The following is a 20,162-nucleotide window of genomic DNA, read 5'->3' on the forward strand; positions in this document are numbered from 1 at the left end:
GTCTTAGTCGAAGTAATCAACATTAATTTGTGAATATTCATTACTTCGTGTACTTTATTAGCCACGTTATTTCGTATAGAAACCGTGTACCGTAGCTTCCTACCCGTAAATCATTCGTTTGGTCGTGATAAAGTATGCATTGTGCGCCTCTAATGCATATTAACACAGTTTTTGCATAAGCGTGACATGCGCAGTGCACACATTGTTACGACTGTTGCGTGAGATTACAGCGGGTTTTTTTTTTTATTTTCTATAGCTATCACTTTCACACGACTGTAACACTGTTTATTTAATTTGTAATCTTACTTTGGATCCCAGTTTCGATTATGTCTTTGTCTTTAATAAAAAACAATTCTAAGTCTCATGGCCCAACTATCGAAGTGAAATTTAATCAAAATCTGTTCAGTAATTTACGAGGTCAAATATTAAAAACAATCGCTTTAATTTAAGCTTTGGGTATCTGCCACTCTACTAAGTAGGTACTATAAAAAGTTATGTGATTGTTTATTATTTATATTATTTATGTGGTCAAATAGCCACATTTTTACTTTTGACTCAAATAAGCCGCGTAGTGGTAAAATGATAGCGATAGTACCTTAATGTAAGCTTTTATTGGCCACAGACAATTTATTTTATGACCAAATACCTTACTCATTAATGTTTTCTTAAGTACGTTTATTTTTTCGTTTTATTTTTGCGAACATCGATACATTCGGTCCCCTGCCGCGATAGAGCCACAAAGCAATACATAGTTGCGAATAAGTACTCATAAATTTTGTCGACTATATGTGCCGTGTGAGTTTGTTTATGAAGCTCTCTTTAATATTATTAACTGTATGTATCATTACTGGTTCGATTTGTTAGTCTTGTGAGTTTTAAGTTTAAAATTCCTCACCTCTCAGTTCAGGATATTTTTATATGGTTCTGCGATACACGGTCACATTCATTACCCCAGATCTGATTTCTTTCTTTCTTTATCGCATGTGTCAATATTTATCAAAGGCATTAAAAGTTTTATTTTAATCTAACCAGACGACTATGCCACTTATTTAAACCATCTGCGAAATAGCTGGTAAAAAATACCCTTTTCTAAAGTTGTTCTATCTATTACTTACTTTGGCTTATGACTGCTCGGTTGGCGTGATGGCTTGATAACTGGATACTGTAACGTGTAAAGTGTTTCTGGTTCGATTCCCGCACAAATTGTAGTTGCGGGTCTGGGTGCCATGTACATGTGAACTTGGATGTTTGTAAACGCACCCACGATACAGGAGAAAAGCCTAGTGTGGGGCAACGTTAAAAAACAGACTTCTTTATCATCACTGTCAGTCAAATTAATCATCAGTTGAATAAAACCCTTCCCTCCACAGGTATTTAGCTTGGTATTTCGTGAACACATACATCATACTTATGTATGTTATGTAGGTACGTGCGTAACAACACACCTAATTACCAACTGGCTGTTAATGACCTTCTAAACGGTATGACGTAAATAGTAAGCAATCAACTGGTAATATTCGGTTGTAGATTAGATAGTTATTTGTGTATTTTTAGAGTTTAATGGCTTGTGGCTAAATAACTGTTTTAAATGACCAACCGTTTTTGAATTCAAACTGCGAATACCGCGTTCTTTTAACTTCTGGAAACTCTTCTGTGATTTGAAGAAAACTACAATCATTTTTTGGATAACACTTTTACTCGTAATCTTTAAAAACCTAAGTGAATTTGCCATTTCCTAGCTGGCAAATATGGAGAAATAACACCGAAATAAACTGATAGGTCACTTAATTATTTTAAAAATAACGCAATGGTTCTTCAGTATGCATATTGTATGCCAGGAAGAAAACAATCTGGAAAATTCTAATCCAACAAAGACAAGTATTGCATGTAAATACAAATTACTCCTTGCTAATCAATATGCTCGAATGATTAATATAGTCAATCAATTTCTAACTATGGAAGCGTGACCGATGTAGACAAGTAACGACATACTACACATAAATTGACCAATTAAATGTTTAATACATGTGTAAATTGTCATTGAAGCAATTACGACGTACGATGTTGGAGTTTTCTTCATTCATTCAGTCATTAGTGACACTTGAAATTATATTGTTCGCGTACCTACATATGTACGTCTATATGTATGACTATATTTCGATCTTATACGCGTGTGTTACCATTTCCTTAATTTACCAATACAGGCATAATACTAAAGAGGTTGCTATTGAGCTTTAGTGGATAGATCACCTTGTCTCTATACCAATGTAATTAGAAATTCCTGCCACATTCACCCCTGAGGTTGTCGTTTAATAAAAAATATATAGGTACCTACATTCAGTAATTTGTTTCAATACTATATGTCTATACATATAGTATTAGAGACTTGGTAGTAAAACACAAATTTCTATTCAAACTTTTCTTCCTAAGTTCATAACCAAGCATTGTTTTGTGAAATTAAATCCATATAATCATTATTAGCCCGTTTCTATCCACCGTTGGACATAGATCTCTCCAATACCAAGCCACTGTGCTCGATATTCAGTTCTTCGCGTCCAGTCACTACCCATGTAATAAAGTTTAATTATGACAATTTCGCTACTTTTCCAATACTATATTTACGATAGCTGTTGCTGAATGATTTACACTTGTTATTACTTTAATGTATTCTAAAGTTTCCTACGACTGTACCAGATTTCTCTTTAATTGAGATAAAGCCCTGTTCATATTGATTGTAGACGAAATAGTAAGTAAATCTCACTCACCCAACGGATCATCTTTGCAGTTAAAGTTGAGTATCAAAAAGAAAGCGGTACCTAAGTAATTGCCAATCAATTTATTGAGTAATCCTATTGTTTGCTATGTAATTGCTGGTGTGAGAATGTCGAAGAACGTCGGTGAAGTAATTAGAGACATGGCTGTACTGTTATTTGCAAAGATACTCTGTAGAAAAGGAAAAAGAAACAATATAAAGTGTTACTGCAGACTAAATTTTACACTATTAGTTGTTTATGGTCGTATTTATAAAGCTAGCTAGCTAGCTAGCTAGCTAAGATAGTGGATAGCTACTATGTCCACATAATCATAAAAGACGATATAGTTTGGTTTATCTACATAATTTATTAAAAACTCGAAAATGATATTGAATGGAATCATATAGAAAACAATTATAAACAAGAAAATTTATTTTCCCATAGTTTAAACTAACATTATTTGACAAAAATTGGAAAATTAACGTTTAGTGAATATGCATTCTATTTTGTTTTTATTAACCTTTTATTCCTTTTCCAGGGGTGGCATTACAATGTTTGGGTCGACATGGCGAAGCGCTTGCAGCCTTCAGTTCAGGGTTGGGAGTGGAGCCATCTTCAAGGCAGTTATTGGCAGCCCTGGTCGAGGCCTCCCTGAAATCACCACTACGGACAACCCTGGAGCCTACTTTCAGACAACTGGAAGCTATGAAGCTGGATCAATCGCCGTTTGTTTTAATATCGGTAAGATATTTAATTTCATTGATTTTAGTCTATAGTTGGGCCATTACAAACGTGCGAACTGTTACGTCAAAATAATGTGACTATCCCGCACAATTGGCATAAGTGTGAGCGAGAGATGTGATGTTATAATGACCCAACTATTTAGAGGTAGCGGAAAACAATAATTCTCGTTTTAGCCATCGGTTAAAAAAAAAATGTCCAAAATAAGTAGATCAAAAATCATTTTTAGATCTTTTTGAGGTATGATGTACGAAGTCATTCGCATTGCAGCCTCACTCATCAAACGCCTCTATCCAACAACCATATTGATGACTCAATTTAACAAACAAACAAAAATATAAATGTCCTTCAAAGAAGTATTTCACAACCTCATCAACAACTTATAATGTTAAAGTTTAAGCAATGAAGACGAGCAGGCATAATTAAAAGAACCAAGTAGGTACCTAAATGCAGGTTCGCAAGTCGGGAGCCCTTCTAAATAAGCCGAATGCAATTTCATTCGTTATCGCGATGGCATTATGTTAATAATGTTGTAAGAATAGTGTTGAGGCTGCCAGTGATACACGAATCTTCGTGTTGCACCCTCGCATTCATTTTACGTATATTTAATGGACTGTCTTATTTGGGTATGAGGTCCTACATATAAGCATAATATAGGTATAATATAAACCAACTGTAGGTGAGTTTGATCAAATAAAAATTACATATAATTTTAATTGGGTGCAATATCTTGATGGTTGTTGCCTACATTTCTGAGAAGGAAATGACGTGTAGCATTATTTGATAAAGCCTTTGATTGATTTGTTAAAGGGTATTTCATATCTAATAGTTCTAATACCTATTGTGAAAGCTCTCGTTTTTCAACAAACTTCACAGACCTATCCAAGAAAGTGGATTACCTACTATACTACATTTCTCTAGATATTAGTTTAAAATCACGATTTCTTACATAAATCTTTATCTGCTTAAATGTCCGAACGATCGTTAAATTATTTTATTGCCATAAAGTTGAGTGTTGCTTGCACAAGACCACTGGGTTAGTTTTTGCTTATCTAAACTTGTGGTAACAAGCACTTCAAGCTATTCTTATTACATTTAAACAGAATCGAAAAGAAGTGCTGCCTATTTCGATTACCCATTAGTTACCTATAGGTTATACATACATAACTATTATTATGTCCTAATTAGAAGTCAAATTTTGGTGAAGTCAAAGTCAAAGCATTTATTACAATTAATCCTTAAAAAGCACTTTTGAAACAATTGAATTGTCCGTCAGTCTGTCTGTCAGTGAAGCTAGATGCTCATTCCAAAGTGTAGCTTCGAATGGAGAAGAACGAGGAAGAAACTCCATCGTTAGTTTTTTTAAAAAAATTGTAACAGTGTACTTAAAAATCTCTATCAGAAATCTTGTCTCTATGTGTGTATTGTTGCGTAAATGAAGTAAGAGTACTTTCACACAGAACCTTACATACCAACGCACATTTTTCTGGTAATTACATGAATTGCATAAGGCCATTTAACCAAAATTTTGTTACACCATTAGACGTTAATGACCGAATTAAATACCTACAATGGTGGCATGTGTTTGAGACGGCAAAACACAAATTCCCACGGCTCAGTCGCGTTTCACTCGACGCCTAAATAACATGGCCGGCGTTAAATATCTGTTAAAATAGAAACTATGTATGTATATGGTGTTTATTGCACTTGTACCATCGTCTACCATTCTATTAGAAATTGCTATGTTAAGAAATTGAAGAATCGTTGTCCAAAAGCCAAAATAGTTTACTTATCAAACATACATTAGCATCATGTGATAAATTATTAGTATAGTAATACATATTTACTAGTGACATCAGAAAATACATTTTCCCATTCACCAGATCCACTTCTCTTATTTTAACCCCTACTATACTCAAAACAACAAGAATAAAGTATGAGTCACTATTCCAACTCACAAATGGCGCTTCTGATGACCTATCCATGCATAAACATTACGTATATTGTATTAATAATCATGTAATAATATCTTGCCTAAAGTTTAAATCCCGTATAATTAAATGTCGCCTTTCAAAAGTCTAGGCTCACTCCTCTTGGCCTGGGAATAGCAAAATTGAAAGGATTAAACGTGTTAACATGAGTATCGTCTTAGCATTACTGTGTAAATTTAAGTATACTTGAGCATTACTTAGGATTATCGCAAATAAATGCATGTTTACATGTTGCACTGACGCAAACGGACCGTTTTGTATGTAAACGTACGTCTCCACGCAGACGCGTTAAAATGTTGCGAAGTCATACTTAATTCGGGTAAATGTTAATCCTCTCACTATATGTTGGGTTTCTTTATGTACTTAAAAGCAGGAATACTCTTATAACATTTATTTGGCTAGGTTTAGTTGTCAAATTATAATGGACGTAGTGGTGGAAAGCGCAACAGCTAAGATCTTGTAAATCCGAGATAGAGGGAAATGTTTTGTTCATTCTTGTCAAAGGCATGTTGGTTTGAACTCATATTATACAATACTTAGATACTGGCAATAAACATAGACGTTAAATAAAAATGTTTAGATATTGAAGATAAAAAGATATTATTGCGAAAATAAATATGTGGAATCGGCTAAGACGTCGTCTTCCGCTACTTTTAGTCTCTCCCGTTAACATTATATGGGCTCCTAATAAAGAAGGTAATATATGAGCCAATATATCATCACTAAAAAGACATCATGGTATGTTACCTTTTTTAGATGCAAACAAATAATTGCACCCAAAATGGCAATGCCAAATTAAGCCGATAAGAAAAATATTGTTCTGTAAATCTTTTCAACCAAGTAATAAATATTGTTAAATATTTGTACAATTCTCACAATGTTAGATTAATGCATTGTCTCTTGTCGGTTTACTACAAACGTTAAGAAAAATACGCCATAAAATGCCTTTTCTCTAAGGATGCCTGTCTCGACAGAATAAATAGTACCGATAGCTTGCAGCTTTCCAAGTCTCGAACCCAAAATAATGCGATCCATTAAGGTACCTCCGGAAATATGTGCATTGTCAGTCGTTGTCTCAGCTCTGACGGAGACATGAGGACAGGAGCCAAGATTTACATAAAACACTGACCTATAGAGGACGTTTTCATTTCGTACTTTCTGAACATGTTTATAAGAATAAGAACACACAAAAATCACGAACACAAATAAATCCAACACTATTTCACAAACCACACGTTTGGCACACTTTAAACGAAGGCAGTGATTACCCTTTCCAAAAGTGGTAACAACAAAGTCACCTAAAGATTAACTTCAGTCGTGAATGAGACTAAAACATTAACACGATTCGCACGTATACACTAAGTGACATATTAAAAGAAAACCACATTACCCCAATACAATCGTATCATTATACAAATAATGGCACATTTAGGACTCGTCGATGTTGGCAATATTAAGCACCCCATACACAGAGCGAGCGAGCGGACTATTTGCATACATTCCGCTGGCGTGCAGGCGGACGACATCTGAACATTTTTCGGCGCATTTAACTCTCAGACAATGGGGCTGAGTGATCAAAGGCCCATAAATACGCGACCGACCCCCGTGAATTTACATACAATCTGCGCGACAGTTGATCGGCAGCCCAGACGTGAATGGCCGAAATGGCGTCGCACTACCACAAAATGGCCGCCGCGTCGCGCATACAATGTACCGAATTGAACTGAAACCCGTAATTGAAGCGATTTAAACACTGTGATAATGAAATAGTGTCGGCACTCGATTATCTACTTTGTTGGACATTAACAAGTCAAACGCTTTCCTAATCTCGCCATAAAACGATGAAAATTATTAGGATGTTTTAGTAAGTGCTGAGCGGAGTTAAAATGTCAAATAAACGAGAATTCCAATTGAATGCCCATAGGTACTACATAAAACTAGATCTTGATGGCTGCAGTCTATATTTTCTAATATGAGGCAACCTCGACAATGTCGGTGCAGTAGTTGACAATAAGTTTTCGGGCAAAGCATTGTCACCCGAGCATTGGATGACTAAAGACTCATCTCTAATATAATGCGGACCCATTAATTACTCTTACGAAAAAGCGACAGTGGCGTTACATTTACCATGGAGCTGCAATTTTATTGTTAAACTGAGGAATGTTCCTAATCCAGATCTCCCTTCTTGGGTGTTCTTTTGATACGATATTATATTGCTTCATACAGACAGCTAAGTACAAATCATTGGGCTAAATGTTCCTGCAGCCATCGTAACCGCAAGCTTAATGGGTTCTTAAAAATTCGTCGCGGTTTTTGTACCCGCCAATGATACTCAAATTCGCATTTTTGTACATACATTAGTTTATTATTACACCGGCCTTAAGAAGTAAATGACATCAAATGTGAGATCAAGAGCACCGATCTGAGCCGGAGTCAGTTTATTATTCAGAAGCTCCACGGAATGGACTTTATCAATTCTGGTAGAGATTAGAATCTAATTTTCAGGTAACAAAGGTTACGACACCTCGTTAATAGTCGTAAAATAATAATGTGCTATAATGATTCTGGGTCCTCCCAATAGGGAGAAAAATGGACATGACAAAAATTCCCACAATTTCGGTTTTTTCTAGACTAGAAAGCCTTAAATGAAATATTTTTGCCTACAGGTGGTCGGTCAAGAGTTGCTGGCAGCTGGACAATACCAAGCGGCGGTTACTGTATTAGAAGCAGCGCTGAGGATTGGATCATGCTCTCTCAAACTACGGTAAGTAGTCTTAGTGATAATAATTAAATAGCAGATTGATGGTGTAAAGGAGTTGTTATTTGTAGAAACTGTGGAAGCCTGGGTGTAATCTACTTCTAGAAATTGATAGTAATGTGATGAAAGAAGTAATAGGTATATTCCTTTCTCAATAGGTAAATGACCTACATGAAAGAAGATTTAGAAGTAATCGGAAATAGTCGGAAAGATCCATCTTAACTTGAACTGTATTTGATTTTAAGGTCCCTAAGCTCTACGACCTCTGTGACGACAATGAACCTTTCATTACTTACCCGATTATAAACGCCCTCAAGTATTCAAGCTCGAACAGTTTTATTGTTTGCGCAATAAAACAGAAGATAATGTACGTTTTTAAGCTCCAGAAATTAATGTGCACAAGTAAATCAAGTTTTAAGTCGATGACTAATGGAGCGCCTCAAAAAATACAAAACTTATGTCGGTTTATGGATACGGTTACGTAGACTTTTCTTGATATCTTACGTTACATATTAGTTCTTAGTTTATAATTTGATAAAGCCTTGTAGATTCCTATTTCACTAATTAGGTTATTAGTCCTATTTAATAAGAAGTGAGACTATAGCCATAAGTTACACCGAATCTAATTTAGATTCCCGAAATTTAGTAATAAAAAACGCAGTTAAATATTGGCGTCTACAACCTTAAAAGTTGCAACAAAGTGAAACTGTTACTACAAAATAAGAGCCATCTTCATTTCCAACCCGTATGAAAACACCATTAGCGCCTTTAAAAGGAGATTTTCCATAAAAACAAAACAGCATCTCCTGGCTTTAAACTAGGAGTAACGAAAGTGCTGGGTAACCTAGCTCTCGTAGACTGTTGCCAATCAACATATTTCTATAAACTAGTTAAGTTGTACCTATTAACATTTTTACGAGTAACTTAAGCGCCTTATTCGGAAGATGTACGTCTATTCTGAGGCGGCGCGACGACGCAACTGCCTTTTACGACGGTTGTTCGACATGTACTTTCAATTTCAGTGCAATATTAGGCGGCGACTAGTCCTGTCCTGTGTCACCAGATATGTGTCGTTTCCGTTGCTCTTAAAAGAAACCTATTATTTATCGCTGATCGGTTTTTCACGAACATACTTCAAATTGTTTCGCCTTTTCCATTTTGGAGATAAACAATGTCTTTAACTCAGACATGTTCTTTAAATTAGCCATATCTAGGTTTTTATCTAATTTGTAACTTTATATAGGATACTCTTTTTCAGTCTGGCAATTTTCTGAGTGTCTGCCTTCTATCTTGTACCGATTTATACCGATTGAATCAATACATAGTTTGATAGGAACATCCAATACCTATGTTTCAATAAATTATTAATTTAAAATCTAAAATTAATTACCATGAGAAACTAATAATAAAACCAGTCATAGAAACATATGTATAATAATGTAAATATTTACATAAGTTAAATGCTAGATATCCTAGCAATCTTTACGAGAAGACCGCAAGGAATTTTCTTGATTAATTTGATAGATAAGGCAAGAACACAAACAATTGTGAATAGGTACTATATAGTTATAGGTAGGTAAATAATATTTTTTTAATACGAGTTTGATAGACTCCGTTCTTAATAATCTTTACCAACTTGCGTTTTATCCGAGTATATCACTAGTACCTATACACATATTAATGATGTAAAAAGGGGCATTAAGTTTTTAATAACGTACATTTCAGTTGGAGTTGTTGGAAATATTTTCATAGATATTTTTACGAACAGTTGATAGCACTCCACGGTAATAGAAATCTAAATCGTCGTCTATTTAAAAAATATTTTTATTCTATTTCGCTACTTGGGTTAAATGTGTAACCATATGCATATTAATCGTAAAAAATATGTTGATATGCACCTAGGTATTTCAAGAACAAATTATAAAAAAATATATAGGAAAAAGAACGGATATTACGAATAATAGAGGTTGTTAAAATTATGAATCTTTTACAACTGCAATTGTAAGTTCACACCAATAACACATTGGGAAACAGATACCATCTGTACTGACGAATTATATCGATTGTGTTCGATGAAATTGCAAACTAATTGCACCAATCAGAGGTACGTGCACATTACACGTACGAATCGTACACACCCTGGTTACACAGACTGTCTACACCAGGGACGGCAAACCATTGGCGTGCCATTGATGGCACGCAGCGCAATATTTTGGGCACATCATTGATCATCACAGAATCCGTCCTATGCTTGTCACTATTTTCAGATATGAATAACATTAAAGATTCAGAGAGAGTTACACAATTAATGACTCCAGTTCAGCAACAATTTTGCTTAACAAACTACAAAAACCATTTAACATTTTTATTTTAATGGCACATGCAGCACCTAAAACCCGATTTCTTTAAAAAAAATGCACGTCCTTGCGTAAAGGTTCGCCATCTCTGGTCTACACCAAAAAGAAATCATTCTTTAATTTTCGCATTAAAGTGTCGATGGTAATCCCTTTACAACAATTTCACACCATTAACACCACTCAAACTGTTAATAAGAACAAGACAAATGACTGCGAATCCCTCCGCTCGTCTGCTCGGTTCATTACTCGTAACAATATTATTTTTAATCACAACCAGTACGTAACGAGTTGACAGTGGGATAATTTATATATACTTAAGAGGAACGGTTATCTTTGGCGGAATTTCGACGTTTTGATTTATAATGTTCGAGTGTCGGGGAAATAAAGACGTCGTAAATTTTGAACGGGATATACGGTGTTGCGTTTTAATAACGGCCCTCTAATTAATGGAACCCAATAGTCCTTATACGTGCTACGCCGTGCATATGTTAACTCTTCCGTGGGATACTGCGCTTAATATTTCATTTTATGTCTTCGCGAAATTCTCCCGTGTTTTATAATTAAAGAGTTAAGGCAATGTTTTCGCGGCCGTGTTCTCCGAAAATGAAAACATTGGTACCCTTATTTACTGATCCCAATTTGGCGGTGGGAGGACGCGGTTTATATATCTCGCAATTGCTGTCTGCAGATTTTGGGATCCTTCATACCAGTATTGAGTACCATAATAAAACATGTAACAGATGGATGGACTAAATTGGTAAAGAGATTTCACAGTAACTTGATATATATTCAACAGGATTTTTAAATACAACAATGTATATAACTGAAAGAAGATCAAAGTGTAATATTTTGAAGTCAATTAAAAGTACGAGGCCACATACATGCACTTGTTTAAATAACACTTTCACTTACACCCAAATATCCGGAAAGGCCCTTTTTATCACGAATAAGTAAAAGTGGTTATATAACATCATCACATTTTATATTTAAAAGTAAGACATTGGCTGGGTTTCGCCAATCGATCGAGGATACGACCACCAGTACTTAACATAAATAATGATTAACAGAAGGTATGTAAACAAAAAATAAATAGGCCTCAGATAAATATTCATAGACGCTATTTACAGGATGTTTGCAATAGCACACATTGCGCTTCGTTCTGCTTATCCTGTGAAAAGAATGTAATATTGGTCCTGTGTGTACACTAATAAGTACAAAAAAATATTTCTATTTATTCATCTTCTATCCAATTTCCATTACATCATAACAAATCTAAGTATAATTCGCTTGGATAGTCTTATATATTAACACGCCATAAAAAATGTATTAGTATCAATAAGGTATAAACTCCTGGATATTACCTGATACCACCTAGGACCGTAGGACCAAAAGTGCCTTACCTGTTAGTACACACAAACTTTAAAACTGAACTATGAAAACATAAATCTCATCTTTTTATATAACTTTTTACTCGCTTCAACAAGTAATCTCATTTCATTTAATTTTAATCCACGTATATAGTAATACTAGCTGTGCCCGCGACTTCGTCCGCATGGAGTAGTTGTTTTGGGCATAATATTTATTTTTGGAAACAACCTCCTCAGCTTTTTAAATTATAGTCATTTTATGTTATTATTTCAGACATTTAGTTTTTAGAGAATCAGGATATGACATTAGCATATAATGATGATATATACAATGATGGACTAATCTTAATTGAAGATAAAATTTATGAGATTTGCGATAAATCACTAACCGATTTTGGGCTTCCTGTATCGAAAAGGATTAATTCACTTAATCATCTGGATCCGTTAGAAATAGCGAACGTTCTATGATCGATTCATTAGCACGGTTTTGTTCACTGATTGCCCGTTGAGTAGCCAACCTAAGCATATTTTCGTCCTCTGTTTCATTGCTGCGCGAAACTCGCAGCCGCTTTGCATTAGCAGTCTGCCGAGAAAGCTGAGATCTTTTTCTAGGCATTATAGTGACGAAAAAAGAACGTAGGAATGAAAACTTAACCAAACCGTAACTCGTAATCAAGAAAAAAAAAACAAAAGTAAAGTAAATAATTACCCTAATTATTTTTACCTGTATTTTGTACTTATGAAAATCTAATAAAATATAATATGTCAAAAGAATAACCGTATAACTATAACTGTATGCTTAAACTAAAACCTATGTCAAAAGAATAACCGTACTTATAACTATAACTGTATGCTTAAACTAAAACCTTACCTAATAAGAATATTTATGTAGATAACACCAATTTACGGGTATTATATACAACAAAAAAAATGTTAATTATTGCTAAATTATTAGAAACAAAATTCTATCATTAAACAATCAATACTATAAAGAAAGCTATGACACCTACTTATAATTAATTATTATCTACATCAAAACTAAAAAAAAAGTGTTAATAATTGTGAAATTATTAGAACCAATTGCAAAATTATTAGAAACAAAATACTATCCTTAAAACAAACAATACTATAAAGAAAGCTATGACACCTACTTATAATTAATTATTATCTACATTAAAACTAAAAAAGTGTTAATAATTGTGAAATTATTAGAACCAAAATATTATCTTTAAAACAAAATGAAATAGTATTTAAAAAGTATCAATACACGACGATATTATATCGCAGAAACAAATAACGCTGCATACAACTGTTCAGAAGGGAGCCGACCGCGCGTATGAGCCGCGCGGCATGGTACCTCGCTGAGCTACACCCCCCTCTCCGCGTCGCTCGCACGCCACGCCTCTGCTCCTTGCAGCGACATGTTTTGAACATCGTGCGGCGCGGGTGATTTTATGTCGGTGTTATTTTAAAATTGTAATATCTTTTAAGGTGTTCATTGAAATTAAATGACGTCAAAGACAATATTGTTCACAATTAAATACTCTTAATCAATAACATATTTATTTGGATAAAGATTAATATTATTACGTTGTTACAACTCTTACAAATAATGCATTAAATTCGACCATATTTGATTACCCTAAAAACGGTTCTAATAAGGTAACCTTAAAAGATAGACATATACTGTCGCGGACTTTTTTTTAGATCATTTTAAGAGGAATAATTCTTTCATACATATATTTTTCGTATCTTGAACCGTTTTCGCAGCGCACGCAATAGAAGCCCTGAAGAATGAATAATTTTCCCCGTTTTGTCCACATTTTTCGTTATTAATTCGCCCCTTATAGTTGCAGCGTGATGTTATATAGCCTATAGCCTTCCTCGATAAACGCACTATTCAACACAAAAAGAATTATTCAAATCGGACCAGTAGTTCCGGAGATTAGCGCGTTCAAACAAACAAACAAACAATCAAACAATCAAACAATCAAACAAACTCTTCAGCTTTATAATATTAGTATAGATGTAATAACTTTATTAAATATTGCAGAACTGAGAGTTTACAATGTTGCAATAATGTAGACGTCAGAACCTAATCAACATTTAGAAAATAAATACTACGTTAATATGTTGTTTGAAGCGAATTACGACGGGAACACCATTAAGTAGGGTAGTTACGCAGGGATTTTATAACAGAAATGATGACGATCATCACTATAATAAATAAATAAAAACTTTTACGATGACTTCTGTGTATAAATTCCTGCATAACGAGCTCAAAATTGGAACGTAACGTAATTATAACAGGCTGTGTACGTGCGCCTGAGACACCTAATTCTACAGTTAAATTTATTTAAACACGTTCCCAGTCCAAGACATTGATTGAATAAGCTCCATCTCTATACACTTGGAAGACATTAAGTAACTCTTCCCGTCCCAAAATTGTCGACTTAAGCGGTGAAGCGTCCCCGGCGCGTTGAAACCCACACCTCGGCGCGATCTTATCTCTGCGTTGATGGATCGAAGCTGGATCGATACGGGACTATTCTGTTCGCTCCACGATAAAACTTCACTCGATATAAATAAGAATTGTTATACGCGATCCTTATCGAGATGATCTCTGTTGACAGATGATGAGATTAAATGGGATAATACTTTGGAAAAGGTGAAATAATGAATACACTGACCACTTTTATTGATATATTAACATAAATATTTCTTCGCAACGACCTCCCGGGTGCAATGGTCGAGAAAAATTACCTTGACTCCCATATAAATGTGTTTTACATTATTTTATGGTGTGACCACATTACTAAGAAGCCGATATTTTAACAAGTACATTACGGGAACGTCTTCATTATGTTTCAAATCAGGAATGTTACCAGCTTACCCATAACTTATTTATGTTCAATCTTGTAGAGTGTTAGTGCTTAGTATATTAAGTCTTGACATAAACTAGCCGACTGCTCGCGAGCACGTAATCTTAGTTCCTAGAACCAACTAAAATAGTTAAGAATGCCGCCATCGGCTGAGCAAGGCTCAAGATAATGCTATTACGGGAAGCGAGTGATTCGATCACAACGGGCGGATACGTCCTAATCGATTAACAGAATACGCCAACGCAGGATCGATGCATGTTGAGGTGTAAAAGTGTGATGTCAAATTACATCGAGCAGCGTGATTCATTACCTTCATCACAAATTAAAATATTTATCTCAGATTATTTTAATCGGTTTCACACGAGCTATTTAAGAACAAGCAGGCTTGAAAAACCGGACGTGTGAACATTTAGTCTGTTGCTTGTTCCTCACGCTAATTATAAAGTCGTCAGGTTTTACGTGTTGTACGCAAAACGCGGCCATTATTATAATTGTTACGTGCCTAGGTCGGAGTGCTTAGGGTGAAAAAGAGCTATGGAATGTTCCTGCTTGTAAATGTGAGTAGAGCGATGGGTAATCATTACGCCTAATAAAACCGTACAGGCGGCAACTTGTTAACTCCCTGCCACTTGAGCTGCTCGTAAAATATGACTGAAATTAGACGTAATGTTATCGACTTCCGAGGCTTCTCTAAATTAGAGTCATCTGTACGGACCGACCTAAAATATTAGTTTTCAATTCATGAAACCAGTCGTTGCTTTCTAACCGAGCTCTTATTGAAAACGGACGTTCTGATTTCACTTTAAGTAGAATATTATAAACATTCATAGCTTGCCTAGTTTCGCATACTATGCTTATTTCCTTTAACAATGCAATATGCAGTACATTAGGCACATGCTTACGTATTTATGATTGCGTTAACAGAAAATCGTTTTCTTTGTGCTGACGAGAAATGGGCAGAGATTTATAATAAAATGAATTTGAAAAACCTACATTCTTTAGATGTTTTCTAGAATGGAAATATGAATTAACTTGTAGGGTAAAGTTATAAACTTTTACTTGCTCATTTCATTACTGACACGTGTAGAAGAACATTCCTGAAGTACGAGAAAAAAATCGGAGTCAATTTCCGTGTGTTCTAAAGTAATTGCTTTTCTTTAAACACGAACATTATATCTTAGGAACTGACTGGATGCTCGAAGTTATTGATGGTCTGTGTAAATAGAGATGTTCCTTTAATTATACCACTTTAGAAGCTGAGAAAAATCCTTTTACTTTAGTAGCTCTTTGAAACCGTAATTGTGTTTTAAGTAGCTGCAGTGTTTGATTGAACAAAACTAATTATAATAGTAATTTGTAGCTCGTGTCTGGTAACTATACATATACTTCAGTTTATATTGCCTTTAGACAGTTTACGGCCTTTTAACTGCAAATCAACACTTCAAGATTTAGAACACTAAATCTTGAATATTTACTCGTGAGGAATGTTGTGAAAGGATTGATGGTTTAATTTTGTAAAACAGAGAAGATTTTTTTTTAATTAATTATATTTTATTCGTATGTTTGATTTAACACAGACGAACCTTACTACATAAACCTATTAGCCTAGCTCGATTATCCTGCTCTTATGTCAATCTGTTATATAATTTTTCGAATACATATTTAGGTTTATTTTTCATTACACAGAAGACAATATTTTTCTCTTCACTCACAACAATATATCGGTGGTCCATGCTGCACCCTGGACAACCTGGACATTTATCTGCTTACGATGTCTACTTGACTTTTGACTTCCTGTGAGAAACGTTGTTCCTAAGTACGTAGTCAGTTTACGACGTCACCTGGTACGTTAAACTGCGGCATAAACCAGTTGTATTGTGTTATTAGGTGGCAGGAAGTATGACCCGCGTGTCAGAATTTATGTGAAAATTGCAATAGCATGTGCAACGTTTAGTTCTATTTCAGCGCTATATAAATATCTATTCCTGAGTAAGGAAGTGTTTATATTTTAGATTGAAATGTCTGTGCCAATTTCAGTTTAATGGAGTGTACACACGAGCTTTCTGGTTTAAGGCGAAGTGGTTTTCTATCTATCGTCTCTTTCTTTTTAATACACAGTCAACACTATTTCAGGGAGATCTTTTTAAGTATTTCGTTATTAAATACGCGTCCTATCAAATGTCTTAGATAAATCTACATATTATTGCAGAACATTAGAACATTCTACAGAACTTTGCTCTAACTTGTCTTGTTTCTCCACAGGGGCTCAGTCTTCAGTGCTCTTTCGTCAGCGCACTGGGCGCTCAGTCAGTTGGACGCGGCCATCAACTACATGCAGCAGGACCTGGCAGTAGCCAAGTCTCTGGGAGACACTGCAGGGGAGTGCAGGGCGCATGGAAACCTGGGGGCTGCGTACTTCAGCCAGGGGTCCTACAAGGACGCTCTGACGGCGCATCGATACCAGCTGGTGTTGGCTATGAAGTGCAAAGTAAGTACCACCACAAAGTAAGAACTACTCTAAATATGCTAAAAAGACGTTTCTTCAAGCGACGAACCAATATTTATTTGTTCTTCGTTACCCATATCGGAATCAGAAATATAGAGACTATAATGAATGCACAGTTGGCATTGATCTCCATCTATTATCACGACAAAGCCAAACTAATGGAGATATCAAGATAAGTTATTTCCGTGCCATTGTTTTAGAAGTAACATGAACAGCGGTCGTGAAATATCAATTTAAAACTATTAAACAAACAGTGCTTAGCTCTGCCCTATTTATGTCTGCGAATAAATCAAGCGCTTTGTGTTTATGCCTGCCAGCCTAAAGCGCTGCATAACTGATCTTGGCCCACAAATTATGTCATTACATAAGAATAGGGTTGCTACTCGAGAGACAATTCATACAATAACGTTGCATTCAACCGCAGCCCGTCAGCCTGAACCACGCAAATGTAGGTAGTATAACAAATCGCTCAATACGAACGGCAGAGGGCGCTCTGTGTTCCCAAGCGCTCACCAATATACTTGCAACGTTCACAATGGAATATTTACATAAAGAATGGTAGTAAACCGTTTGATTTCTCCTTTTACAAATGAAATAACAAATGTTCTCGACTTCTCAGTCGCAATAATAACTTGCGCGGTTTACGCGAGCTGTAGTTGTAAAAAGTTAATTTAATTTTTACTATGCACTGCGCTCCGGCTTGATGACGGTTTATTATTTATAGCTCTGTTCCTTTGTTAGAGCTCTCATCTTTCCTTAAATTAAAGTGTTTACTGAACGAAATCTTCATAAGTATCACCTTAGCAAGTCATAATAATATTTCTTTCGCGTAGTTTGAAAATGAACTAGGTATCTTAATTATAAGAAACTGCATTTGAAACGGACAAAAAGTGGTATCTTAGGTAGTCATTATTTAGATGAATTGGAACAACATTCAGAGTGTCTAAAAAATAGATCTAATTAGTCTAAATGTTTTATAGCCATTAATTCCACTGACATAAATTACATGTTAATTAAAGCCTCGCCTGTCTGTTCAGAAACAGCACATAAATTATAAAAAAGTACTAAGTGATATGTCATGGTACGGCGGCGTAATCGTTTTATAAACTGCCTGTATAAAGCTAGCTATAGCTTGGTAGCATACCGTAGGAATCACTTTCGTTGCTCGCAGAGACCCAGCAACCGTATTACACTTTAAAAGAAACCCTACAAATAGTAAAGTTCCCTTTTTATTGATGCCTTTGATAGTCGCCGCGAGCCGCACACGTAGTGATGCTAATTTGCAGTAAAGAGGCTGACGTGTGCCGGCGACAAGGCCGCGACTCAACGTTCGCAGTGACACTTATCTTCCACTACGATTAATCCAATGTTCTTGGAATATTGTACTTTGAAATTGTGGTCCAGTCTTGATAGCAGGAGACGCATAAATTAAGCTCTAAGAGAGGTAATTTTTCTCTATTCGACTTAATTCTAGCTTACAGAAAGTGTCGACCTTATATGAGATGATAGCAAATTGAATTCGCTATTACCTATGTTCACACTTTCTACTAACTTTTCCGAACTATTTATACTACTGGTTATAATACTGGTTTTGAATCTGAATTAATGAAAAATTCAAATTTAAAAAGAAAATATCTTTGAGCTGATAATTTTATTGCCTAACGATATTAAACTTACATTACGATATATTTTCTATATCAACTTCGGTTTTATTACAATGTGCATTACCTGTGTAAGAACTCGTTACTTTAAGATGCTACAATTGCATTCACTGAGCTAGTTTAGTAAATACACACACGTGGCTGGTTCTAGCGAGTTATTTATATTTTAGTTCACAAGTATTGCTCCAACACAATCGTAAAACGGGACTAATAAGTGTATTCCCTCTTTTCTTAGCCGCAGCGACAATACTTTATAGTTCTCCGTTTTACACATTTTGTGCAAAAACTCACTAACTTTAATTACTTCAGCTTCAATACGTAAATATCCTTTCCATAAACGTGTGTTACTTCTCTTATTCTCATTCTAAAGGCGAGCAATCATTGCGTCCACTTGTGAAACAATCTGACGAACAAATAGTCGTAAAAAATTATTTACTTTGCGCGTTCTGCTCGAACGCTACACAAGAAAAACTCGCAAGTCGATTTAAAATAACCGCGAAATACTGGCAACACAGGAATTCACTCGCGAGTAATCCGAGAATGGGCGAATAATAATTACATGACAAAGTGAAGTGGACGCAGCCTCGCCGCGATCACAATCAAAAGAATTATCGTGTGAGCATGCTTTAAATGATTGCGGGGACTGTACCTACCGACAGCGCCCTGCAATGCACAACGGTCAATTTTATTTTATTTATGGCCAAATTGTTTCGCCGTGTAACGAGCAGTAAGCACCTATATCTTCATTCATGTTGCGTTCACGACAGATACACAAGTAATTACTAAAATAATGTTTAATTGTATTGGATTAATTGCCCGTCTTAATCCGTTTAACTTTAACCGTTTCTAAGAAAAAGCCGATTTCAAAAGACGGATGTCACTTGACAGTCCGGCTTGACCGGCGTTATCGAACTAGTCAGCACATATCTAACAGCCGCGTCAATTATTGAGAAGTACAATCGACAACAGCGATAACTTGGACGGTACATCACTACGAATTTTATTTTGCACCACATTTTATACCACACATACTCCGTTCTACTGAAATGCAAGAATCGTCGCAAGTAACCAACATATCGTGAGACAGGATCCCTGAAATAAAAACAAAACATTAAAGCTATCTTTTAAAAACTATTAGGCCCGTTT

At 35.3% G+C, this 20,162-nt stretch overlaps 1 protein-coding gene across 1 annotated transcript in view; it reads left to right on the forward strand.

Annotated features, from left to right (window-relative positions):
- LOC118274780 (tetratricopeptide repeat protein 28) overlaps positions 1 to 20,162 on the forward strand; it is a 76,876-nt gene that overhangs the window by 37,829 nt on the left and 18,885 nt on the right. The window contains exons 5-7 of the mRNA XM_050696770.1: positions 3,292 to 3,494; positions 8,152 to 8,249; positions 17,112 to 17,337. Coding sequence (XP_050552727.1) covers positions 3,292 to 3,494; positions 8,152 to 8,249; positions 17,112 to 17,337 — 527 coding nt within the window. The remainder of the gene's footprint in view (positions 1 to 3,291; positions 3,495 to 8,151; positions 8,250 to 17,111; positions 17,338 to 20,162) is intronic.

The sequence above is a fragment of the Spodoptera frugiperda genome, chromosome 11 (assembly GCF_023101765.2).
Source record: "Spodoptera frugiperda isolate SF20-4 chromosome 11, AGI-APGP_CSIRO_Sfru_2.0, whole genome shotgun sequence".
NCBI lineage: Eukaryota > Metazoa > Arthropoda > Insecta > Lepidoptera > Noctuidae > Spodoptera > Spodoptera frugiperda.